General features: G+C 39.6%; 1 protein-coding gene across 4 annotated transcripts; it reads right to left on the bottom strand.

Annotated features, from left to right (window-relative positions):
* Positions 1-1,414: 1,414 nt before the first annotated feature.
* si:dkey-103g5.4 (uncharacterized) lies at positions 1,415-26,048 on the bottom strand. 4 transcript variants are annotated; one of them, XM_017491614.3, is made up of 32 exons: positions 25,686-26,048; positions 25,276-25,499; positions 24,829-24,990; positions 23,729-23,914; positions 22,628-22,745; positions 22,431-22,544; positions 22,171-22,336; positions 21,936-22,098; positions 21,660-21,848; positions 21,388-21,562; positions 21,151-21,290; positions 20,578-20,885; positions 17,513-17,670; positions 15,950-16,177; positions 15,479-15,814; positions 14,514-14,888; positions 13,092-13,262; positions 12,587-12,744; positions 12,364-12,504; positions 12,109-12,256; positions 11,864-11,997; positions 7,556-7,681; positions 7,254-7,443; positions 7,091-7,165; positions 6,784-6,939; positions 6,658-6,708; positions 5,774-5,890; positions 5,491-5,642; positions 5,197-5,283; positions 2,432-2,578; positions 2,185-2,337; positions 1,415-2,046 (listed from the first exon to the last, which is right to left on the bottom strand). In XM_017491614.3, exons 1-32 carry the CDS (start codon positions 25,807-25,809, stop codon positions 1,894-1,896), a joined length of 5,325 nt encoding a protein of 1,774 aa, XP_017347103.1. In that variant the 5' UTR covers positions 25,810-26,048; the 3' UTR covers positions 1,415-1,893. The 4 variants fall into 4 exon arrangements, with proteins under 4 accessions (XP_017347103.1, XP_017347105.1, XP_053543366.1 ...); XM_017491616.3 differs by having other exon boundaries at positions 5,786-5,890; positions 25,686-26,046; XM_053687391.1 differs by lacking the exon at positions 25,686-26,048 and having other exon boundaries at positions 24,829-25,093; positions 25,276-25,413.
* Positions 26,049-26,870: the final 822 nt, after the last annotated feature.

The following is a 26,870-nucleotide window of genomic DNA, read 5'->3' as shown; positions in this document are numbered from 1 at the left end:
TCAAATCTCAAAGGAATAACTTTTCCTCTTTCTACAGCACTGATAGTGGAGTTTCCTGCCAAAAAAAGAGAAATAACTGTCTCCTTATAGACAACTTCAGGATATTTACAAATATACACATTTTTTATGTTTATGTGGAGCATTTGCCATAAAGATCTCTGTGTACATTGTTACTATGGAAAAAATAAGATATTAAGTGAGTGCATTCATATAAACCTGTGATTTGTCTTACAGCTGGAACTGTCAAAGCTGCTGTTATTAAAAAAAATTAATTACTGTCTTTTGACCAATAAGAACAGCACTAGAATTATCTATCACAGTATGTCCTAATTGACAACTTTAAAGGACCTTTACCCATTTTTTCTTCAAAGCCACGCCTTACTCTCATAAGGTGTACTAGCTGCTAGGTAGCTGTTAGATAATATATGCTACGAGTTTATGCAACTCTTTCCATTAAATTTACAATCTAAATGAAGACTAGTGTTTTTCATTTGATTAAGACTGGCCATAGCTGCTAGAAGGCCAAAAAAAATATAAAAATACCAACATGTTACTTATTATATTCACTGAAATAATCCATCCATCTATTTTCTGTAGTGCTTATCCTACACAGGGTCATGGGGGAGACTGGAGCCTATCCCAGGGGACACCCTGTTCGGGGTGCCAACCCATAACAGGGTACAATCCCACTTACAATAATACACCCATTCACACACTACAGACAATTTAGAGATGCCAATCAGCCTACAGCGTAGGAAATCTGGAGAACAGACTGTCCGTGCACACAGGACAGAGGTGAGAATCGAACTCCCAACCGCAGAAGTTCAAGGTAAACATGCTAACCACTAAGCCACCGTCTCCCCTTCTGAAATAATATTTGACCAAATTATGAATTAGAGCCTTATAATATAGAGGTTACAAAAGAGCCATCTACAAAGCTACAAGAAGTCATGTACAAATCTATTACTGGTAAACTCAGTTGTTTTTTATCTTTGAGTACTATAAGTATGATGAAACTGGAGTGAAATTAGAGGACCACAGTGGATAATTTGCTTTACTGCATAGTCATTTGAAGCTCCACGTCTCTCAGCAGCAAGAATCTATTTTCTCCTTAGAGAATCATAACCACATGAGCCTTGAAAAATTCAGACATAAAACTGAACACAGTGACTGTTTCAACAATAAATATGTAGAGATGTTTATTGAAAAAATAATAAATGAAGCATCTCAGCTCTGCCCTTAGAAAACTTATCCACAGAGCTGGATAACTCTGTTCAGTCCCAAGTGTGCAAACATTATCAAAGAAAAAACTGTCGAAATGCTTATATATATATATATATATATATATATATATATATATATATATATATATATATATATATATATATATATATATAAATATATATATATATATATTTTTTTTTTTTTTTTTTTTTTTTTCCTGTAATGACCTCATTTGAAATAGGACCTTGCTTTATGAAATATTGAAAGCTTTCATAATTTGCACATTTGATATTCAAGCGTTTTTAAACGTATACCAATCACTGTTACTTAGTTTAATAACTGACTACACGATCTTGCATTTTAGTAGTTTTCCATCCACCTCAGAATAATTATCTTAACGTTATAATGTACACTGATTTGCATTACATTCATGTCCTTATTATTGTTTGTCATCATTTGGATTTTTCCTTTTTGCTTAATGTTGTTTAATGTGTGTTCCATGTGCTTCTTTTTGTAGTTACTCGAACGTCCTCAATCCAAAGCAAAGCCATCGTCTACGCTGCCATCTGTCTCCCACGGAGCAGCTTACAGTAGTTTGGATGAGATAGTTGGTCTTGTCATATTCAGTGAAAGGCAGCAGTGCTCGTATTTCAAGACCGATTCATCACTTCACTCTGGCGCAACGTCCTGGCCTTCTGCTCCATGTTTAATTGGCGGCTCACTGTCACTTGGGCTGACCTCCAGGTTCTTATCTCTCAGCAGGCTTTCTACTTTCCTGAACACTGAACTTTCTTTGTGCTTCTCTAGCAGCCTGGCCACCTCCTGTCAGAAATATACACCATATTAATCATTCTGTAAATTCACAACCTGCTTCCAGAGGACACTTCACCTCTCAAGTGATTGTCACAGCTTTCAGCATAGTGCCGTACATCCAGCACAGGTTATAATTAATTGGCTTACATTCAGGTTCTCAGACAAAGTCCCTGGGTCGCATTTCTGCACTCTCTCGGACACAAGGCTATTAAGGGTTGAGTCAGTGCTTTGCTTCTTTCCTTCAGCTGAATCAGGCTCTAATCTGGCATGGAACAACTCACTTAGACACACTTGCAGGACCTGGAGCATAAACAAAGCAAAGGGAGAAGTTCAAATCATACCTTGAAATGCTATAAAATGAAATGGTCCATATGTGTATGGTCCTGGCTTGTACCTTAAAGAAAGCCCTTTGGAAGGCAACAGTTGTGTCAACAGTAAGTTGTCCAGTGGATATGTGAGCAGCACAGTGTATAAGCAGCAGAGAGAAACCTCCTACAGACTGCAGTCTCTGCTGTCGCACGTACAGAATGTTATCCGTCTCCTACCGACACAGTCGATGCATGGGAACCATTAAGACATTCATTTTTCATAATCTATTGACAAACATCAACACACTTAGAAGTGGCAGTGGTGTTATGACTTCAGCATCATGTCTTCATTCTTATTGATCACAAATTATTGAACACCAGGTTGCTTGAGAAGTGCCAATCCCACCTCCTCTGCCTTATGTGTTGACTTTTAAGGAAGAAGAGACACAGTTGAGACCTTTAAAAGTGTTTCTAGATCTATAATCATGCAACCCCAATTACAAAAATGTTTGGGTGCTGAGTACACTGATTATGTAAATAAATGTAAATAAAAACAGAATGCACTGATTTGCAAATCTTATAAACTCATATGTTATTCACAATGGAACATAGAAAACATAACAAATGTTTAAATTGAGTAAATGTACCATTTTAAGAAAAAAATAAGGTAATTTTGAATTGGTGGCTGCAACACGTCTCAAAAAAGTTGCGACGGGGCAACAAAAGGTTGGAAAAGTAAACGTTACTAAAAAGAAACCGCTGGAGGAACATTTTGCAACTAATTAGGTTAATTGGCAACAGGTCAGTAACATGATTGGGAATACAAAGAGTGTCTTAGAGAGGCAGAATCTCTCAGAAGTAAAGATGGGATGAAATCTTATTTTTTTCTTACAATGGTACATTTACTCAATGTAAAGATTTGCTATATTCCATTGTGAATAATGTATGGGTTTATGAGATTTGCAAATCATTGCATTCTGTTTTTATTTACATTTTACACAGCGTCAGCATCCCAGCTTTTTTGGAATTGGGGCTGTACAAGTTCAATGATCCCTTAGGAAATAATGCCATTAACATGGTTATAAGGATTCCACTGGTTTCTTTCTGCCCCCCCCCCCCCCCCCCCCCCCCCCACACACACACACACACACACACACACACAAACTCACCATTTCTCCTTAAAAAGGCAAGTTACAAGGCATATGTAGTTTCAACATTAAAGGTGCGGTCAGTTGAAGGGAAGGAAAATGGTTGTCAACATTTTCTTAGCAAGTACTTAGGGGTAGATTATTCTGTGACCTTGTACACTGGATATAAAATGTCTACACATCCCTGTTAAAATGGCAGGTTTTTGTTATAAAAAAAAAAATGAAACTGAAAATGAAAAATGAAATGAAAATGAAAAATGAAGATATATCATGTCAGAACTTTTTCCATCGTCAATGTGAATGTATAAAAAATAACTGAAAAACAATCAGAAACATTTTAGGGAAAAATAAAAAACTTAGCCTAGTTACATAAGTGTGCACACCCCTAAACTAATATTAAATATTAGCACCTTTTGATTTTATTACAGTTTTGGGGGGTAAGAGTCTATTAACATGGCGCTTCTTGACTTGGCAATATTGTCACACTCTTTCTTGCAAACACATTGTAGAGCCATCAAATTCTAAGGGCCTCTCTTGTGCACAGCCCGATTCAGGTCACCCCACAGATTTTTGGTTGGATTCAGGTCTGAGCTCTGGCTAGACCATTCAAAAACTCTGATCTTCTTTTGGTTAGACCATTCCTTTGTTGATTACTAGAAGAAACCTGAAGGTTTTTGCACTTACAGATACCTGACTAGTATTTGTAGCTTTTCATGAAAAGCTAAAAAAAAATAAATAAATAAAAAAAGCTTTTCTCCACCTTGATTAAAGCCCCAGTTCTGTACTATTTATTTATTACTTACTAACACTTTTTATTTATTACTAATTTGTTCTTAAATGAAAGAATATTACTTGCAGAAAAGCTGTTCATGAATAATGGTTGGTTTTAAATTCTTTACAGAGTAAACCAAAGCCTGCTTTAGTGTTGTTAAAATGGGATGCATCATTTGAATTGTATTCAAATGATCAAATACGTGTTTTGTACAGTGATTTAACCTAAAATATAACCAGGACAGAGAAATGCGTTTAGAAATGGCACCAAAAACCTGAAAGTACATTAAAGTTCAAAGGCTGAAAGTTTCCTGGTCAATCAATCACTGTTGACCTGAGGCATCATAAATAACATGACATGACATGCATCATTATACAGATACATGAATGGGTTTGAACACAGACATATATGTGGGCGGCTGTGGTTCAGGTGGTAGAGCGGGTTGTCCACAAATCGTAGGGTTGGCAGTTCGATTCCACCCACGTGACTCCACATACCGAAGTGTCCTTGGGCAAGACGCTGAACCGCAAGTTAGTGCCTTGTATGGCACCTCTGCTAACATTGGTGTGTGAATGGGTGAATGAGACACAGGGTAAAGTGCTTTGGATAAAAGCGCTATATAAGTGCAGACCATTTACTATATGTAGTACAGTGAGTATCAGTTGAAGACTATTATAAACTATTTCTTTAACATTATAGATATTATAGCGGTTATGATTTGGCGCTACTGATAAGAATATTGAATATTCAAATCCTAGAACTGTCAAACTGAGACTGGGCAAGCTTCTCCAGATTGTCCAGTATAATGACCTCAGCTTCCTTCCAATGTTGGAATTCATTTTTACAAAACATGCAGTTTTTCCCCATGTGTTATCATCTATCTTCAAGACAATGATCAATATTACTACATGCTTACTTTGGCCATAAATACCTGGTAATAAAAGGAATTACGGAAGGAATTGCAGCAGTAGTTATTTGTAGGAAGTCTTGAGGCGAGGTGTAATTTCACTGCTGGTGCCTGGAAAGTACAAACCCAAGCATAACTAATCGGAGTTACTTTCCAATACATCAAACATTCCATTATGTCATTGTTCAGTGGGTGTAAAATATTACTCACAATAAATCAAAATGAAGGTGTGTGTGTGTGTGTGTGTGTGTGTGTGTGTGTGTGTGTGTGTGTGTGTGTGTGTGTGTGTGTAAAAGCCAGAAATAGGGAGATTCAAACCACTCTGTGTGTGTGTAGCAGTTTGAGAAGAAGCTGGCCGTGCTGGTAGATGAGAAACTCGCGGGGATTGAGAGTGTCAGCACCGACTTTGACGAGCTCTCCCTCACAATCCCACTGCGCATCCAAGAAATCGATAAAGGTGCACCCTGAGCCTGCGGCACAAAGACGCCCACGCTCAAGACCTCAATCCTCAATTAAAGGGACTAACTACAATTAACTACAAACTACAGCAAATGGTTTGTAATTCTTTCAGCAAGTGGCCAAAATGGGTTTAGCGAGTGACCTGCGTGCTCACCGCTAAGCAGGCCGGCGTTCTTTGCTTGGTCTCTGAGCCGCTGTTCCACATCTTGGATAAGCCGGAAGAGTGGCGAGAGCTCCAGCAAACTGGCCCAGTCCTCACCTGGATCATGTGGAAGAGCACATGGCAATAATAAGCATTAAAAAGGCTTTTTTTTTTTTTTTTTTTTTTTTTTACAGTCTCTTTAACACATCGAATCTCTTTGACTTTGACAGCTGTTGAATCATCTTCAGCCTTAACCCTTCCACACAGTACACTGGCGGTCCATTCTGCCGGCGGAATAGAAATCGACTTATCAGACATTTTCAATCAGTATAAACAAATGAATTATTTTGTAGGTGAAATTCTGTTATAAGATTAGTCAGGACACTGTTGGGTTTCTGTGTGTTGAGTATCATGACTCTGTGTTTAGCTGCTGGTGAGCAGGGTGATGGGAAAGAGGAGGAGTGTGAGCCCTCTTCCGGTTAAACAATTCACACCTGTCCACAATAACATTGGTACAGAGATAAAACCGACAGCAGAACTAAAGCTTTTTTGATAGTAAAGCCCCGTATACAACTGCCACAATAACATTATAACATTTAAACCAAGTAGGCTAGTTTAAAAACAGAAAAACTTATTTAAATAAAACTGCAAATTCTTAAAGCTCTGAGTGTTTGCTTTTATATGAGTCATTCACCATTACTATGGCATGTGACATCATAAATAAATTCAGTGCTGAACACGGGCACCGCAAAAACAGGCAGAAATTCCATTTCTTGGCCTCTGGTAAAAAGAGTTTATTACTATCTGAAGTTTATTCTTACTACCTCCTAGTGATTTAAATATGCAAGGGCACTTTTAATTTATACAAATGCAAATTGTCTCACCTGACAGTTTGGGGACTGTCATGTGCACGGGAAATGTCGTCTCCTTGAGATCTGATTGGGCACAAAGTTGAGACTGTCAGCTGAAGTTCTGTCACTAGAGATGTGGTGGTCAGAATACTGCCTTACCCTGGCTTTGAGCAGGGCTTACATCCTGTTCTCTGTGTGAAGGAGATGTACTGGACAATACACCCTTCAAGCCATTTAGCTCGCTCACAGATGAAGCCTTTTCATGATCTTTCAGGGGTTGAGTGGAAACTGCTGCACAGCAAGACTGATTGGCATCTGTGCGGCAAAAAGCACTTTAATATCACAATGCGCAGTCAGAATACAACACCACACAAAGATGGTTTGTATGGTGAGGAAAACATGAGGAAAATATAAAAACTGCCATTCTGACCAGTGAGATTAACTCATTCATACTTTTAATTAATACCTTTAGCTACAGGGACCGACACAGTCCATGCTCTAGAGCCTGTGTCCCTGTCAAACGCTTGCTTCACTGGCAGGTCTGCAAAAGAAACAGTAAAGACTACTAAGGAATGCAGGACGCACTCCTTTCCATTTCTATGTCGACGAAATGAATGACCGTGTTGTACCAGAGCTCTGCTGGCTCTGGCCTCTGATGAAGAGACTGGAAAGTTTGCCATCCTCCAGCAGCTGAATGAGGCGCTCTAACTGAGAGAGGATTTTGTGCTGAGTCAGGGCCATTGCTTTCAGAGGGTTTTTTCTGCCTCTGGGCTGCACCATACAATAATCCCTATACGAGAATGAGCCTGATAATATGGCCTATTGAAAGGAGAAAAGCACGCTTATAGAATTTTAGTGCTATTCATAAGGCAGCTCAATACAAGTCCGGTGTGCCGTGTTTAACATGCTGGTGGCTTAAGGTGTGTGTTACCTCTGCAGTAGCAGCACGGAGCTGGCTGATCTTGCAGGTGCAGTGTAGTGAAGAAAGAGCAACGTCCAGCTCGGTGTATCTCTGATTTAATTGCTCCCACAGCTCCTTCTGCCATGTCTTTTCATCCTATAGCACCAGAACATCATTCCACCAAGTATGCCAGAGGATTTGTGAAACCCATGCTCACTTAAGTACAACGACTTGCTTTACGGTTAATTAGCAATGTTAAGAAGGCGGGAAAAGCTTCCAGTAAACTGCTTGTTATGGTGTAGCACATGTTTCTTGAATAAACAGTGAAGCTAGTGGAATCTAGAGAATGTAGATGTAGATGAACGAGTATGTTTCTTTTAACAAAGGACATAAACACCAGACACGATTAGGTAAGCGTTACATACTTTTCCTTTCCATGCACAATGTGAACCACAGGTGGTAGCCAAAATGTTCCTTTTTGCTCAGACAGTGTAGTATTTTGGACTTTTGGGGGACTGATTTTTACTTTTAGGGTTTCAAATGGTAATTGTCATTGTTACCACTTAATACTTTGAATAGCATCCATAAATGTTAAATAATTTGCAAAAATGTTATAAAAGTTTGCAAATGATGTTCAAATGATGATTAAAATGAGAGTTGTCAAATCAAAGTGGTAGTTCTACTTCCTTTCCAGTGGCAGTGGTGGCTCAACGGTTAAGGCTCTGGGTTACTGAACAGAAGGTGGGGGTTAAAGCCCAGCACTACCAAGCTGCCACTGTTGGGCTCTTGAGCAAGGCCTTTAACCCTCTCTGCTCTAGGGGTGCTGTATCATAGCTGATCCTGCGCTCTGAACCCAACTTCCTAAGAAGCTGGGATATGTAAAAATAAAGAAACAGAATTTCACTGTGCTGTCACAAATAAAGGCTTCTTCTTCTCTCTTCTGTCATTCTGGACAGTAAGGACAATTTCCATCAGAACTAGTGTAGTACTGCCATTTGCTTATTTCCTTGACAAGGTCCAATAGAAGTCACACTGTGACGATGACCTCATACAGGTAGCCTGAAAAAGGTCCCCACGACATCACATTAGTCCTCTTTTCCATTCTCTTCTTATTATTGTTAATTCTGCACCATCAGAGAAGTAGGCAATGATGCATAACTTGGATGAAGGTAATTTTAGCATTTCACTCGTTTCTATTCTCACCACAGTTCACAGTGTCCACAAAGCAGACATTTGCAGTGAACAGAGTGTTGTAGTTTATTTTCTAGTGACAGGAGGCAAAGGGTTCAGACAGGGTTTAAAGGGAAAATACGTGGAAATACTCGTGTCTTATTGGCTGACAGCTGTCAATTCTGCCAAACAGCAGCTCATACAGGCAGTGTGAGGAGAAAAATGGATACATGGCATTTTTGTTATTGTTGTTGTTGTTGTTGTTTTTGTTATTTTAACCAGTAAAGGGCTTGAAACTGATAAATTAACATCCTCTCATGCTGAGCCAGGAAAACAAGGTGTGTAAATGTCTATATGAGTTACAAGTTACATGAACATGTTATGAGCAGAGCATAAGGACAGATAATGCCTCCCCTTGGCTACTGACACCAAACTGGTGACAGCAGAATCTGTCACTATCTTCAAAAAACAGATAAAGACCAACCTCTTCGTGAGCATGTAACTAACCACTAAAACGCCAACCCCACATTACCCTTTAAAAAAACAGAAGAAAAAAAAGACAACAACCATACTCTGGCTCTTACACCACTATTCTGCGCACTTTGTTTTTCTAGAACTCAATTAAAAAATCTTGTATGGTAGCACTACTTGTATTGTTCTCCTCTTGATATATCACTTTGCTTGTATTTCCTCATTTGTAAGTCGCTTTGGATAAAAGCGTCTGCTAAATGAATAAATGTAAATGGAAACTAGCCAAGTCTCATGTTAGATAGCCAAAAAGTTAATATTTATATTTTATCAGTCTTTTAGGCCTGTAAACAGTGATAACACCTGAGGCAAGTTTAATGATAAATCCAACTTTTTGTCCAATTTACACATTTTTTAATGCAATTGGCCCTCACATGCAAGAAAAAAAAATGCATTTAGAAGTCTACTAAGAATCTGGGTTCAGACCAGGTTCAGACCAGGATGATTAACAGTCCAACTAACGCCCCTGGACATGTGGCCTATTTTTTGTGTCTCCATGCAGCTGTAATGGGTGCTGGGATGCAGCGTAACTAATTTAATACATTTATGAATTCATGAATCCATAATTTGTTGTGAATTGTTGAACTTTCTCAACATCTTGGGAAAGTGCAGAATGGCAAACTGTTTATTCTACCAGATGGAGTTGGATGATGGACATGGATCAATGCTCAAATTACCTGAGACTGAAAAATCTTTGACAAGCAATTATAGAGCCTTGACCTAAATGCAACATGATGTTGATTGCAATGCGTGAACCTCCCAGGCTACGTGAACATCAGACACGGCTGCTGATCCCTCGAGGAAGAAAAGCAAGAAAGCTAGAATGGGAAGCGTTACCTCTTTTACAACGGAGTCTTCAGCAGGCACGAGACAAACACATGAGCTGTTAGCACAACTCACCGAAATGAAGTGTAGAATTCAGAAGAGCTTAGTACAGCTTAGTACAGCTGCCTCTCATACAGACAGACCCTGATGTACTCTCAGTAGCTGCTTCTCATTCTCTAAACATGAATAATGAGCCTACCCTGCCGGAGAGTGCTGACAACCCGCCATCCGAGTGTTTTGAGGATCAGAAGTACAGCTCAGCAAAATCAAATGCTATGCAGACTCAAATAAATGCTGCACTACTGAAATTGAAGCTGGATCTTCCACAGACGATTAAATGCCTAACCCATTTCTTGATATAGTCGCTTGAGTGAGTGGACTATCCCACAAAATATCATCTTCATTTAAGTGCATTTATACGCATTCAAAAGTTCATTGAAGCTGCAACATGAGAAAAGGCCATATATTTTGGCTGCAGTGGCGGATGTAGAAACGATAAGGTTATGAACATAGACACCATTGGTTTCACTAGGTGCACAGGCTAGTCTGTATGTTACTTTACAAAGCAAAACATCTAATCGTTGATATGAAGTTTTCTTCTATGGGAGTTATCTCCTAAGGAGTTTTCTCCTATGGAAGAGTCTTCAAGACAAAGACAAAAAACTTTACGCTTTCCGGTTTGTCTTATTAACTTCAATTGAGAAGAAAGTCTGGTGAAGGAGTGACTATTTGTACTGTAGGTGTTATAATGTAAGTGATAACAGGAACTAACTTGTCTTGCGGATGTTCCTTAACTTTAAACGTATCTATACATGGATCAAAAGCATCACATAAAATAAAATTAGGAATCATTGGGAAATCACTGTAGTATAAGAAGAATAAAACATTTTGGGACATGCTGTTATGTCAGAAACCACCCTCCCATATCACACCACCCCGGCATGGATTATTTTTCTATAACAGCACGCCCTGTTGTGTTTTATTCCTTCCACGTGCTTCCACGATGCGCTGATTACATGCAAGTGGAAAGTGTTCTTACTGTAATGTAAAACACTGGTGCACAAATTCCTTATATTGTAGTGTTTTATTTTAAACTAAAGGCATTTCTTTTGAGACTACCTTAAATTTACATAGGACATTGCATTATCTGTGATAGATTGATGGTTTGGCACTATAAGCACATAAACTACTGACACTAACTGTCCCTCAGTGGTGGAATGAACTTCCAACCTCAATCCGGAACACAGAATCTGTCACTATCTTCAAAAAACAGCTAAAGACCCACCTCTTCCGTGAGCACATAACTAACCCCCAACTAAAACGCCAATTCCACATTATCCTTTAAAAAATAAATGACTCTTACACCTCTACTCTGCGCACTTTGCTTTTCTATAACTCAATTAAAGATCTTGTAAGGTAGTACTACTTATATTGTTCTCCACTTGATATATTGCTTTGCTTGTAATTTCCTCATTTCTAAGTCGCTTTGGATAAAAGCGTCCACTAAATGAATAAACGTAAATGTAAATGTACTCGAAACGTTTCTTGAAGGTACAGAATGTCTCTGACTTGCAAGAAAAACAATCATCCTAGAGTGGCACCTGGAACTGGTGCTAAACAGTTTGTGCAAAATGTCATATGAACACATGGAAAATGTGCATATAAAAGTGTCTAAAGTTACTTCAAACAGATTTTATGCTGGACTGCTATCACTACAGCAAGATGAGACAGTGAATTGCTTGCATTTGTGTCTGTGTTGGGAATCTTCAGAGTAAAATGTGTATAAGCAAAAGAGATTTGAGCGTTGAAACTGACCGCTTGCTCATCACCCAGAGGTGTGGACCGACCTTGCTCCCACTGCTGCCTTGCCATAAACACACTCACTCTATTCAACACTGCAGTCAGTTCAGCATGCCAGTGACGCTGCTGCTTCCACTCTTCTTCATCACCTGTGGAAACACACACACACACACAAAGACATCTAATCTGTGGGATTCTTTCTTTGTTGTAAATCCATCTGTACCACAGCCTTTCAATAATGTGTGCAGTGTACATGTCACCTCCAGTAAGAGTGAGTAGGATGTGTCCAGGCAGCAGGAGAGACAGCTCCGAGTTCACAGCATTTCTTCTTTGAGCCTCTTTATAGTCTTCCTCCTGAAGTTCTGCTGCTGTCTCCCTTATTTGCTTATCTGTGTCTGTCCACACAAGCTAACACACACACACACACACACACACACACACACACACTATGATTAACATCTTTCCACTCACATTTAGCGCCATCTTTTATCTATCGAGCCTGCTGTGAGCCTCACATGATCTGGCTCTTCCTGTAATGCTGTGTAAAGGCAGTCCCTCAGAGCTCTGTCTAAATCCGCCACTAGTTCTTCTTCCTTTACTCTCTGCTGTCTCCAGAACTGGGCCCTCATGCTGCACTCCTTCTGTAAGGCCTCCGCCTGCACCAAACACACATATACACACACTTGTAGTGCTCACAGCCTGTTAGAAACATTCAGATATTTCACCAAATTTGCTCACCAGCACAATGTCTGGAGCTTCTCTTATGGTCAGGCACTGAGAGACGGTCACTGGGACTACAGTCCTCTTCCAGAAGTCTAGCCGAGCTCCTACCACCGGAGCCACCACCCCTGTCACAGGGTCTATAGTCTGTGCCCCAAAGCGGATCGGAACCAGCCCTGGACACATTAGTGTTCATGATGAGAAAGATGAATAATCGCAAATCTTGCCTTCAATTTCACAATTTGTAGTATATTCCCTCAGAGTTTCTAGAAGATATGTATATACTGCATGTCCAGCCATTGCAACCGAGCACTCCCTGTCTTTTAATAGTAATCCATAATAATAAATGAATAACTTTTTAGATAATGTCAGTACGATTCCTAATCAAAAGTCCTGATAAATTCCTGATAAACAAGTAGTGTCAGGTGGCTAGGTATTTTTGCATCTAGGTTGTGTACGCATCTCTTTGTGTTTATATACACTACAGGGGTGTAATATGCAAAATTGGAAAACTATGCCTGACCCTTGCCATCTGCATCTTCCATTGTTCCAGCAAGAGGCACCATACACCCTGACATCCAATCCAGCTGCACACCAAGAACAGGGACTGATAAGCCAGAACCTCCAGGGTCCGGATATTCCAGTCCTGGCAGAGCGGGCAGGGACAGCTCAATGCCAGGCAGACTGATCTCACCTACAAGAGCACACACACACACACACACACACACACACACACACACACACACACAAAATAATTCAAATGTAATTGACAGAATAAAAAATACCTGCTGGAGAGAAAAAAAAAAGAGTTAGATCAGTCAAAAAGCAACCAACATGATCATGCTAGCTACAAAAGCACAACCAGCTTTACCAGTGAAATTTTGCTAATAACCCAATTTGCTGGTTAGTATTTTGTTATTATTCATTAGAAAAAGAATATTTGATATGCAGAAAAACATCTCTGAAGACGCAATAACAGCCCTGTGAGTGAAACAGAATCACAGCAACAACAGGGTCATTCCTATGATCCCAGGGTCCTACAGTATGTTCCCCAGTTCCATATTCTGTTAACACACATTAAGTAAACTTTTCCGAAGTTTTCATGTAGTCAGGACTCATTTTCCCAGGGCCCTATTAACTTTATTACCTTTTAACTTTATACACCAAAGACACATTTAAATGTATAACAACATACATTAGTTTAAAATCCTTTACATTAACACTTGAAATTAATGAACATTATGAACTTGGAAAATGAACTAAGTTGCATATGCTGAATCTCGATTTGTGCTGCTCTAAAAATAGACATTAGTCTGCATTCATACATTCATAAAGCTCAACTCCGTGCATGAACAATAGTGTAATGTATACAATGAACTGAAGAAATGCCATACTGTAGCCTATAAAACACAGTAAACGGTCCTAAAAGGATGAACACATCCCAGCTCTAACTTATGCTGAAGCCTAGCTTCAGATTTAATGTGTTCATTATGTGCCATATAACATAACATAGGACCCTGGGAACATAGATACGCTCTCACAACAACAATGGCGGTCGTTAGCACCATGAGCACAAAATAAATTGCCAATACCAAAAATGCTGGTGTATGTGCTTAGGATTTTGTGAAATAGCATGTGAACGCAGCAAATGGGTGAAACTTAACTAGCTAGAGAGTCATTAACTAACAAGTTCTAGCCCTCATAAGGGTATATGATAGCTAGTTTCCTAACTGTCAGGAATAATATCATATTACACAAGTACATAGTTTTATCTAGCTATCTAGCTACCTATAGATACACAATATCTTACCATTAACTCTGCCTGTCAGGTTATTCATACTAGTATATAAGTTATTGAGCTTTGCTACCAGTAAGGTTAAAAATTACATAATGAGCATATTAAAAGTGTTTACTCACATCTAAGCATATGAGCAAACCCTCTCACCTAGACTGCCCCCATCTTCAGCCACCCGCCAGGCCCACTCCTGCTGAGCCTCCAGACAGCTTAGCAGCTGAAGCGTGCAGTCCTGACTGTTCCTCCAGGCTTGCTCCAAATCTGAGGCAGCTGTCTTCACTCTGCTAATCTCATTGTTGAGGTCCAGACTCCCAGATTTCCACCCGTCACAGTAGGCCCGTATCAGCTCCACCACCCCCACCCGCGCACCAAGAGCTTGGCTGTCCAGTAGAGCCTGGAAACCCCCTGCATGTGGCACCACTTTTCCTCCCCGGAGGCTGCCGCCACCTACACGCACCAGCCTGCCACTCAGGGGCTCGATGAAGGTTTCGCCCAGCAGGAGACCTCCTACTGGAAGCACTGCACCTGCAACACAGACTTAAATGTCAGGTACTCAATCAGCCTGAGACACAAATATAAAATTGTTTTATGAACAGCACCATTAAAAATGATGCTAGTCTTTTCTTATATAAGGTTTTACCAGGAGATGAGCAAGTATAGTCTTGGGGGCATTTTTATATTGCATATTCATAAAATCTATTATGTGGAATCGTGAATATTAGAGATATGGTTTTATAATAAATCTTGAGTGACTTTAATTTGGGGAATAGCTTATAGTCTGCAGATTAGAATAAGGCAGTGGTTCTCAAAGGATGCCCAGGAGTTAATGAAGCATAGTCAGTGGTAATCACAATCCATAGTATAAAAGTTATTATATTTAGGGGCCCAAGCACCAAAGTCAACTCAGACCTGTGTTATATCAGTAGAAAACTCAGGAAGAGATTTACTGAGAGGGTCTTTGGAATTTATTTTACAGTTAAAGGGATCTCTGGCTACAAAATGTTTGCGAACTACAGCAATAAGGTGTTACTGTTTTTAAAATCTGAATGTTTCTAGTAAATGTTCAATATGACATATTCCCACATGTAGAAGAAATTATGTACACATGTACTGACCTGTATGCGAGTCCAGACTAACACCTGTTATGAGTACCACATTGCCCGTGCGAGGATCCAGCATTGGACAACCAATCTGAATGGGCTGCCGGAGTCGCGTCACAGGGCACACATGAGCACCACCTACCGGGTACACCATCCCCGTCTGGGGGTGGATGGTGACTGCCAGGATCGGGACAAGTACGCCAGTTTCAAAGTCACACATGGGTCCTCCAAATACAAGCTTCTGGCCTGTTTGGAGGCTTCTCAACTTGGATGGCCCTAGCAGCTCAGAGTGGCGAGATGAAGGGTAGGGAATGAAGGGAAGCACAGGAGACTCCCATTTTCCAACCTCACCTGAGATCAATGATGAGATGTTAGAGTCACATCCAACATCTGGTGCTGAATACTGCAGTATTATAAACTGGCATCATAATGACTTAATTGTATTATGCTAAATGCTAAAGTTTGAAAGCAGAATTTTCGACTCACCCACACAAGCATCGGCTGTGCATACAAGGGTGGAGCTGGAGGAGTCAAATCCTACATTCCCTGCCACTGGGAGCAGCCGGCCAGTCTGAGGATGCACAAAGAAGTCAGAGGCCACGGGCATGCTGTGGCCACTAGCTAGGAGCATGTGGGCATTCGGGATTGGATGGATGAGGCCTGTGCAGGAGTCCACATGGACTGTATCGCATGCCTGGACAGACCCATCAGGTGCTGTATCGGTGTAAAGATTAGTGCAATTTTTACAATTTGTTAGCACTTGCCATCTAATCCATTTTTATTAATCTACTGAGACAGGAAAAAAAGACAGTTATTTCCAGAATCCTGTGATGAATCCCTATATGAGCAGTTCTCAGGTCTAATTTTCTTCTCTACATTCAACTACCACTAGGTGGGGTAGTTCATTTACCAGACACTATACGAATAGTGCCAAGTACGTACCTGCAGTCTGGAGAACCAGTGAGTCAGACCATATGCAGACAGAGTACATAAATAAATGCCTTAGCCATTTATACAGTGTATAGATTAAGATATGGGTTAGCTAATAATATAACAGCCTTTAAATCACAAATTGCATCAGCCAATCAGTCCATTATATTATAGATAATTCACCTAATATATATATATATATATATATATATATATATATATATATATATATATATATATATATATATATATGTATATGCATATTTTGACCACCCTCCCACACTGTAATGTCAGAGCTATAGATGTCTAGACTGCCTCAAAAAAAAGTATTCACCCCCTGTAGTGGTTATGGCTCTTTTTGCTGTATTGCAACACCAAATTAAAGCAAATCAGAATGTGATTTTTCCCACTGCTCCTTTTGAAGTGATTCTTTACAGAAATAAAATTAAATAAAGACTTTAGATGCCCTCAGAATTATTTGAATTTTTTTAATCTAAAAACTGCTTAATTGATAAGTATTCACCCCATCATTGTCCTTTTGCAGCAAGTACAGATTTGAGTTGTCTCAGATATGTCTTTTTGGAGCTTTGGACATTTTGATTGTGGCATTTTCTTCCATTCCTAAATGCACATTTCCTCCAACTCTTAAATTGAATCCAGAATGTTGGTGAACAGCCTTTTTCAGTTCATGCCACAGATTTTCAATTGGGCTTTGATTTGGCCATTCTAAAACATGACCTTTTTTTTTCAAGCCATTCCTTTGTAGTTTTTGCCCTATGCTTTGGCTCATTGTGCTGTTGGAACAAGTATTTTCGCTCTAATTGTAGATGTGTGGCTGACTGGAACAGGTTCTGCTGAACAATTTGCTTCATCCATTTTGCCTGTGATGGCAACCAGCTTTCCAGGTCCTGCTGCTGATAAACAGCCCTAGAGCATGATGTTACCACATTGCAGGATTGGTGTTACCAGGGTGTTGGGCTGAATTTGGTTTTCATCAAACATTATTCTTTGGTTTTAGAACAAATGGCTCAACTTTACTCTCATAGTCATATCATTGTTTCCTATGTAGGGCAAGCACCTTGGACATATCCCATGTGTTGGAAAAGTGCAATAACTCACCAATAATGTCATCCCTAGTGAGGACCGATCCAGAAGTGGGGCATAGTAGCCGTGCTCCAGTCCCCTGTTTGAGCATGCCCCAGCAACCCTGCCTCTGCGCCTCCATTGAGACCAGCTCTGCCATCTCCTCAGCCAGCACATGCAATCTATCCATAACACTGCACAGCACAACATGCATACTATTTCAATCACAAAGGCAGGAAATATATTTCCGATTAAAAAATAACAAAAGGAGAATCTGAGCTCCTGGAAAGAGAGCCTAAAAACCAGTACTTGATTAATTCAGGAATTTATGACCTTTGGGGTTATAAGGCTTTTCTATTTTTTATTTTTTTTAAAAAGGGGGTTCATTTTATAAATGTCATTCACATTGCCACTGAATAAAGGAGAGAAATATATATATATTTTTAAATCTCAAATTTATTTTGTATAGATTGATTATAAATGTATTTTAAAGAGGTGAAAGGTTTATTAATGGTCAAAATCATTCATGATGTAATATCTTTAAATCACAGAATTGCCCTTGGTTTGTGCATGCTTTCAAATGTAAAACTTTTTTGACAAGTTAACCATACTGAGACAAAGATTAAAAAAATATAAAAAATTAAAAAAAAAATCATAATAAATGAACCATGAATCTGTTAGATATGGTAATCTTGTGTAAGTGATAAAGTTTTTGATCAAATCTAATTTCTGTAAGCATGCTTATTCAGTGTTTTCTGAAGTACTATACTTAATTGTTTTTTATTTCTTCCAACATTTGTTTTTGTTTCATTTGTTTTTATCATTGCTTAGCTATGACTAAGCTATCTTAAAATGAATCCTGTCTGGCCTCTTCTAATGTTTCCCATTCTCTTTTCCAATAGTCATGCCAAAATGATCCCAACAGATCAATATCAAGATTGTTATGGAATGGAAAATCCTTCAGACTCATCATTAAAAGGACCAAAGGTGCTCCAATACTCCTATTTTAGTTCCTGTTTGGCAAAGAGTCTGTATTCTATTTAAATATTGAAGGAAATGATATTTTTAATTCCATTCCTCTTGCTTGTGCTTCAAATCGTTCAGGAGGCATAGGGTTATTCAGACCTTTGGCAGCTTCTGAGAAGAGAGTGTACTCGTGTCTTTTGAGCACTTAAGTTCAAAGTTCCTGCTTCCAGCCAAATACTTAAATTATTTAACTAAGATGAAAGCAAGGAAGCTAAAACTTTACTTCCCATGGTGAGATAATGAGAACTCTGAAATGATATGACTAAGCATACATGACCCATCATTTCTGAAGTGAAATGTTTTTCAGTGTCTAGGATATTTCATGGTGCTTAACACACAACTCTGCATGAATCAGTCATTGAATTGCAGATGAACATTCAACAGTACTGTTGCAGCTGTTGGTGGTCATTTAATACTGAAATTGGCAGACCATCCAAAGATTTGTTTAAAAAAAACAGCTAAATGAAATGTAAAGAAAAAGAACGGTTCTTTAAAGAGTATTAAGTACTGAATTGTAAGTGTAGTGTCACTGGAGTTCAAAAACTAAGAATAATCAATTATGCCTGATCCTGTATGCTGGATGATACTGGTGAAATTAGATAAAGGTTTTTTCTTAGAAGAAGAAGAATAGGTATAAATATAATCATGATTCACCAGAAATGTTAAATAAAACTCTAGCTTAAAGTCAAAATAGTTGCATAATAAAATGCCCACTAGACACTGTGAATCAATAACTGGATCGGCTCAAGGTAAATCTTTGTAATAAAAATCTGCTTTGAGCTTTTTTAAGTCTACATCAAACTCTTTTCTCCTTTGATCACCATTCCAAGTTTTACACATATTTGATCAATCTTCACTTCCATTTGCACACTTTGATGGATTGATTTATTCAATAAATAAATAATTGCTTGAGTGATTGCACCACAGTTCACAGCTCTGTAGCATGACATCACTCAACCAAATGACTAAACTAACTGGCAGGCTTATAAAACCTATTGTGATCAGCTCCATCTCTGGCCAATCAGCATGCTCAACCCCAATGGTTAATGGGGTAATGTTAACATGATAATGTTCATATCCTCTGAGAGCTCACTTTATTATTTGGCAATGAGTCAATGCAAATTTCTACATGGATTACACTGCCAAGAATAAATAATAGTTCATTTATTTCAATTACACACGCAAAGGACACGTTTGTGAATGGAATTATTAATGGCATTAATTAGAGTTGGGGTACTCAATCCTGGACTCAGACTCTTGAATACTACTGATAGACTTACCTGAGAAAATGTGAAATAAGATTGTAGTCATATCGCCCACCCCTAAACATTAGCATTTGGTGATTCCAGTCTTGAATTTCACATAAGATGTGAACTGTACTTCTTAATGTAGTAAATATGATAAACCCTGCTGATTTTGTTGTCATTCATAGACAGATTAAAAGCAGTAATAAACCATGAAGCTTGTTGTTATGACCTGCTGTTAAATGTAAATCTTCTCTGTACTCTCTCTCTCTCAGCCTATATAACTGTGGGAGAGACACATCAAATAATTGAAATGCCATCTTGAACTGGAGGACACAATATAGTGTGATAGAACAGCAAAACAGGTTCATTTGTATTTTCATACACTTGTAATATAATAAATGTTCTCCATACACCTCTATATCCCTTTTTTCAGGCCCCTCGCAAATCTGTGTAGGATAAACAATACAGAAAATGGATGGATGGATAGAAATACATGATAGTTAAAAAATGAGTCAAAGCTTCCCTTTCTGCCTCTGAGAAATTCCTTTACTTTTGCTGTTTTGTCCTCATTTTGCACTTTCAGCTCTTTGTAGGCTTTTTAGACTTTTTGGAGTTTTGTGAGAATCATTGAAACGAAAATGAGCTGTGCCGTGCATACGCTTTGCACTTTACAGTTGATCGGCATTCATCAACATATGCATGTGAGTATGAAATAAATCAGCATTGCCAAAACCTTTGTTTGGTTTGGCCTATGAAAACATGTACAGTATACACAACCTTATTAAAATTTGATAAACAAGGCCTGATGAGTGTGCACATTAAACATACCATTGCTGGATATATTTGCTCCAGAGAGAGGTCTGGTTGTCAGAAACCAGCATCAGCAACCGAAAGCATTCTCTGAGGAGTGCTGAGTAAGCCTTGTGCATGGCATGCTGGGACTGGGACTCATTCCGGAGGATCTGAAGCTGGCTGTCCAGCAGCTGGGAAATCTGAGTGCCCAGAACTTTCCTGCGTGCTATCTCTTGCTCCACTTGTTTCTCCAAACACTCCAGCTTTCCCCCTACCACCACAGCCCCTGGGCCAGGTTGAAGTCCCTGCACCTTTTCCAGCACCCCTTGATAGAGCTGCTTCACCTGTGGATAGATTAACATTATTTTTCCTTCAATGGGGAAAAAGCTATATTTTTCTATTGTCATCTTGCAGCCTGCTAAAGGGGAATAAGTTATTAATGGTTAGCCCAAAAGCCCAAAAGCACCACTTCAATCAACACCTAAATGGAGAAGAATTATTTATTGTGGTTATAGCTGCAACATAATTCAACATATGTTCATTATAATTTGTATTAGGAAGAGGTCATTGGAAAATGAGGAAGTCTGGGACAAACTATGGAAAATTCACCTCTTCTTTGAACTGCCCAAGCCGGGTGGTGACAGATACACTGTGCTTAAGCAAGATGTCATAGAATGTGCTGGAACTGAAAGCCTCCAGGTTCACCTGATTCTCATAGTCCCAGAACTCGTCTGATGTTACAGCCATAGCTATACGCAATATGAGAACAGTAAGTAAGATCTTTACCTCAAGCTGTAGCTAATGCAATCTTCTTGACCAACACTTTACAAATCCTGCCACAGATACCTCTCAGCACTGGATCCTCGTTCATCCCGACCGTTAAGTTTCTGTGCATCTTTTTCAGTGCTATGACCCTGGAACCTTTTGATGAATAGTCATCCATGTTGTACTTGAGCTGTAGTTCCCGGTACCTGGCCTGAGAAGGCAGCTTCTCTGGCCAACCATGCTCTCTGAACAAGATCTGTGTGTTGGATATGGAAGTTGATAGTTCTTGACCATTTTAACTCAGTAATCAATAGTTATAGTATTCATTCTTATATGATTAATACAAGACTGACCAGTACTGCAAGACACAAGCAGAGCACAACTGTAGCTCCAGCTAAGAGACCTCCAATCACCCACCAGTCGGGTCGCAGCAGGAGCTGGCGTTGGAGGGTTATGCCCATCCGAATCATGTGATGTGGATCAGTAGGAAAGAACGGTCCGATGTCATAGCAATCTCCTCCAGCAGGCAAAACCTTTACATACTGGAGAAGGACCTTTCTGTTGGCATCTTATGGAGAGCATGGTAATATTTTGGATGCAGTTAAAGGCAGGTTAAATGCGGACAATACCACATGCTTGTGTTGATTGCTGCTCAGTTTGATGACATACACACCAGGCTCACTAAAGCTAACGGAAAAGAGGGAGTTTGCAGATTGTGCCATTGCTAGCTCTTGTTCCAATACTCTAAAGACTCCCCAGTCAAAAGCAGCATTTGTGTTGAATAAGTTCTCACTGTAAACAACAAGACAAACCCTCAGGTTAAGTCAGTCATCTAAATGGGGCAGACAAAGTTTTCTTACTCACACATCATACTGCGGATAATGGTGTCTGGTCACAGTGAATAAAAGGATATCATCCAGATGCAAGCATGCGATCGGGTTCATCACTTGAGTGGCTTCACTATTGCTGGCTCCTCTTGAAGCAGAACCCATGGACCAATAGAATTCTGTATCCATGTAGGTATGGTTTCCTGGTAAAAGAATTAACAATGAAAACACCTGTTTTGGTCACTCATTCTGAGTATGCCAGGCTGATAAATTAACTCCCTGTAAGCACTACCTTACCTATGCTGTTTCTGTTCATGATCTCAGCAAAACTATCGCTCACTTGACCACCTTCCAAGATCAAAATCCGTACTCCTACTGGGATAGTGCGGAGAAACCCATAGAAGCCACTTTCTGTAGCATGGTAAACAGGGGGAAGCATTACAGAACCGGTTGTAAATTCTTTCATCATCCTGCCCTTGGCCATGGTTACTCACCCCTTGTCTGTATTGTGTACACAGGCCTGGAGAACCCATGATGCCGCTCACACCTCAGCCTTCCTCGGGACTCCCAATGTTTGAGGATAGATAAAAGCGCACTTCCTGATGCACTAACCTGTGTCCCTCAAAGATATATAGATCAAAGTGAAACTCTAGCCTTGTTTGCTTTAACAAGATAAACGGGGCTCATGGGACAAACAAACAGTGATCATGTTAATTGACATGATGGTGCAGCAACGTACATCCTTAGTAACTGCTAGTAACTTTTTAGTTATATTACGGGAAATATGACCAACTAAAACTGTTAGAAAATATCACAGGCAGGTACTAAATAATAATAACCTTGTAGGCTAGGATTAAAACAAATAGTCCTGTACACATCTCTAGATCTCAGTTTCAGCTTACAATGCGGGTTTTTCTACCTCGTTTGTCCAGTGTTTTCCAGGGAGCATAGGGTTCATATTTATTTATTTACTTTTAATATCCAGTCTAGGCCACTCCCACTTTAGGTTTAAACCCAATTATAGATACAAATACGAATACTGAAACACTGAACAGGTGCCGATACAGATAGAGGCATTATGTTACACACCTAGTGTGGCAAGATTAAAATAATGGTCCTCATTCCATCCATCCATCCATCTTCTACTGCTTACTCCTTTTCAGGGTCACAGGGAACCTGGAGCCTACCCCAAGGAGCATCGGGCACGAGGCAGGGTACACCCTGGACAGGGTGCCAGTCCATCGCAGGGCACAATCACATACACACTCACACACCCATTCATACACTACGGACACATTAGACATGCCAATCAGCCTACCATGCATGTCTTTGGACTGGGGGAGGAAACCGGAGTATCCGGAGGAAACCCCCGCAGCACGGGGAGAACATGCAAACTCCGCACACACAGGGCCACAGTGGGACTCGAACTCTGGACCATGAAGGTGTGAAGTGAACGTGCTAACAACTGAGCCACAGTGCGCCCAGTAATGGTCATACTGAGTCGATATATAATGTGTAATGATGTGCATGAGTTTCAGCCCTCTAATAAAAAAGCTTGAAAAGTAGAATCATTGGGTTGAGCCATTATGTTGTACCTGTCTATTTGCCTCAGTGTAAAGCAGCTGAAGGACAGCAGAACTGCACACCAGCTGCAACACAGGTCTCATCCTGTCTCCACACCATCCTGAGCACTCACTTCTTCCTGGATCAGTCAGACTTTTGCAGACACACAGACCCAGGGAGGCATCATAACCCTCATACAGCTGTGGAGACGCACACACCTGGGGAAGTGGAGCATGCGGGATGTGACACACTGAGTCAGAAAGTTGCTGTTTCACAACAGTTATATAACGCGCTTGTTACAAGCTCACATTCATTGTCAACTGCCGGTTATGCAAAGGTTCCTAGTGTATATGTGACAAGAGATTCATGGAATAGAGTGTTCAGTTCCCCTCATGGTTCACTGACTCTCTGGTTAGTTAAATATGTTGTAACAGAAGATTAAAAATTTCACTATCATATTTAGCACTTATCTTACTAAGGTATAGTCCTTCCCAAAATTAGTTTTTTTTGTTTGTTTGTTTTGCTTTGTTGTTTTTTTTGTTTGTTTGTTTGTTTGTTTTTTACTGCAATCATTGCTTGTTTCTGCTTGGATATTAAATAGTAACTATTTTACTTTGCAATACAGCATTGAAACATGAAATTATCTTGAAGGATTTAAAGCTAGGCAAACAAATGTTCTTATCCACTCTTTAATTATATACAGTACAGCCATGCTTTAAATGACCAGTCATTGATTCCAGCTCTGTAGCAGCATGGCCTGTTTGATTACAATAATTTCACAGACTGGTGCAATATAATCAGTGAAAGAAAGAAATATCAGTATAACAAATGAGCAGTAGAGGATGAGTTAATCTGCTTGGTTGAACAAAACGTTCATTTGTGTATATTATTATTGGTATAGCATATGTTATGGTTATAATATTGCAGCAGCACATGATGTTGTATTACTTTACCATCATAACCATTTTTATTTTTAATGGAGTATCTGAAATAGACACGGTGGTTTGAGTTTTGCTGTGATCTCCAATGTAGCAATTCATAAGCTCCAAGCTAACACCAGTGTATGGCAAAGTTCACAGAGGTATACAAGTGATAGCACTGTTTGCGTTACAAAGTGGGTCCTTGTACCGACCTCATTAGAACAAAGGTGTTTCCACTGCCTGCGATCCAAACATTTGCCATACTGGTCCCGTGCTTGTCCATCTTTGCAGATCTCATATATCTTTAACTCACAGGCATCCCCACTTTGTGTAGAGCGGTACCCCAAAGCACAGTGGCACTGCCCATCGCTGGCCTGCATTAAGGAAACATGGATCAGATGTTTAAAACCTCATCCTTTTGTTCAGGCTTGAGTGATGGTGAATTGTTTATTGAGCTTGGTTTTCCTGTGGTTGAATCTGAGGAGAGAAAGGTTTAGTACTGAATGGGAGACAGACAGAATGTGTAACCTAACCACCTCTAGGCTGAAACATGAGCAGCTGTTTTAGCTGAAGGCTACAGATTGCACCACTGGATACTGCTGATCTGTTTGCATACAGTTACATACACCAAAAATAAAAACATAAAAACGGGTGCTCACTTGGAAGACTTGGCCCTCTGTTAGGCATATACATTTATCCTGCCTGGGTAGAGGCTGCCGAGCTCTGGATCCACAGGGCAGACAGGCAGACAGACCCTCTGTGGGAGCATAGTGATGTGGAGGGCAGCTAATACAACCATTGATGTCCCTGGCCCAAAAACTTGGTGCAAACGTGCCTCTGGGACATGGAACTGCAATTTCGCTGCCTTCTGGACAGTAGTGGCCTTTATGCAAAGTACAAAAAAACATTCACATGCACCCTTTTCATTTCCTTAGGGCAGTAGTCATACTGTATCCGTCAAAGAAATTCAAAATGACAATGCAAGCAAACAACATGTACAAAATACTTTTGGTCTCAAAAGGTATCCCTATATTCCCATGCCTCACGGCAAGAACACTATGCACCTTACCTGGCTGACAAGGGGGCTGGCGCTGATTCGTTCGTGTTGCATTCAGTCCAAAAGCAATCCTTAGTGCTGGGCTAGAGAGCCACCAGAGAAGGACTGGCCAGCAATAATCCCTAGTTTTGTGCATCTTCTTGCAGTGTTGAGTACACTACTCTGAGATGGTTCTCAGGGAAATAGGAAGCACTTTCTCTCCCAGGCTGAATGATTCATGAGGAGTTAGGTGTCACATATACCACGGGGCAAAGAAAGAGGCTACCCAATGCAAGCAGGTCATATTGCAGCCTTTTTGAAACGGATTACTGATTTGAGCTGTGCTTTACCTGTCTCTCAGCACCTGTTTGTGTTTGTGAAAGCTGCAACCTTTAATAATGCATTTTAAGGTTAATGAAAATAGTAAATTGCCTTTAAAAAAAAAATCCCTAAAGCTTTTTTTTTTTTAATGGATGCATTTTCTAAGTGTGAATCTTAAAATAATACCAATTTCCAGCTAACATGAATGACTGAATTGAATTCTGTTTACTTTCTCCAAAACAGATCAATCATGCCCAGCCTGTTTATTTGCAAAAGCTTCTGTGGTTTCTGGGTGAAAGTTGATTCCCCTGGAAGTTACAATATCCCCCAGTATACAACAACAGTAAACCTAAATATGTCCACATGAGCAAAACAGTTTAAAATGTTTGGCCTCTGCATATATCCAGGTTTCAACAGGAATGGTAAATAGATAATAATATTTGAAGTAGTTGGAAACAGATGCACCGTTTATACCATTGCAGTGGTTACAGTTCACAAAACTGGACTCACATGATATTATGTAATCTTTTAATTTATTAGCAAATAATGGTCTTTGGCAAATATGCAGATACTATGACCCACATGTCATTAGTACACACATAAACTAGACTGATCTTTCACCTACTTGCAGTACTTAATTCACTAAGAGCACTATGTCTCACTGACCTTGTGAGACACAACTACCTGCCTGGATTGATAATACAGTCATTGCAATGTCATCATCTCAAATGACGTTACGGTTATAGGTTAATTATTAAAACATACAGTATTACAGTAATACAATGACTTCTTCTATCTCTATAATTCTGTATTTAATGCTCATGACAAGTCTTACATCATTAGACTATTATAAATGTATTTATAGTTTATTTCAATCAAATTCTATTGGTCACACAC

Source organism: Ictalurus punctatus, chromosome 17 (assembly GCF_001660625.3).
Source record: "Ictalurus punctatus breed USDA103 chromosome 17, Coco_2.0, whole genome shotgun sequence".
In the NCBI taxonomy this organism is placed as follows: Eukaryota; Metazoa; Chordata; class Actinopteri; order Siluriformes; family Ictaluridae; genus Ictalurus; species Ictalurus punctatus.
The sequence above is the reverse complement of the archived record's forward strand: the minus strand, read 5'-3'. Positions and strand labels throughout refer to the sequence as shown.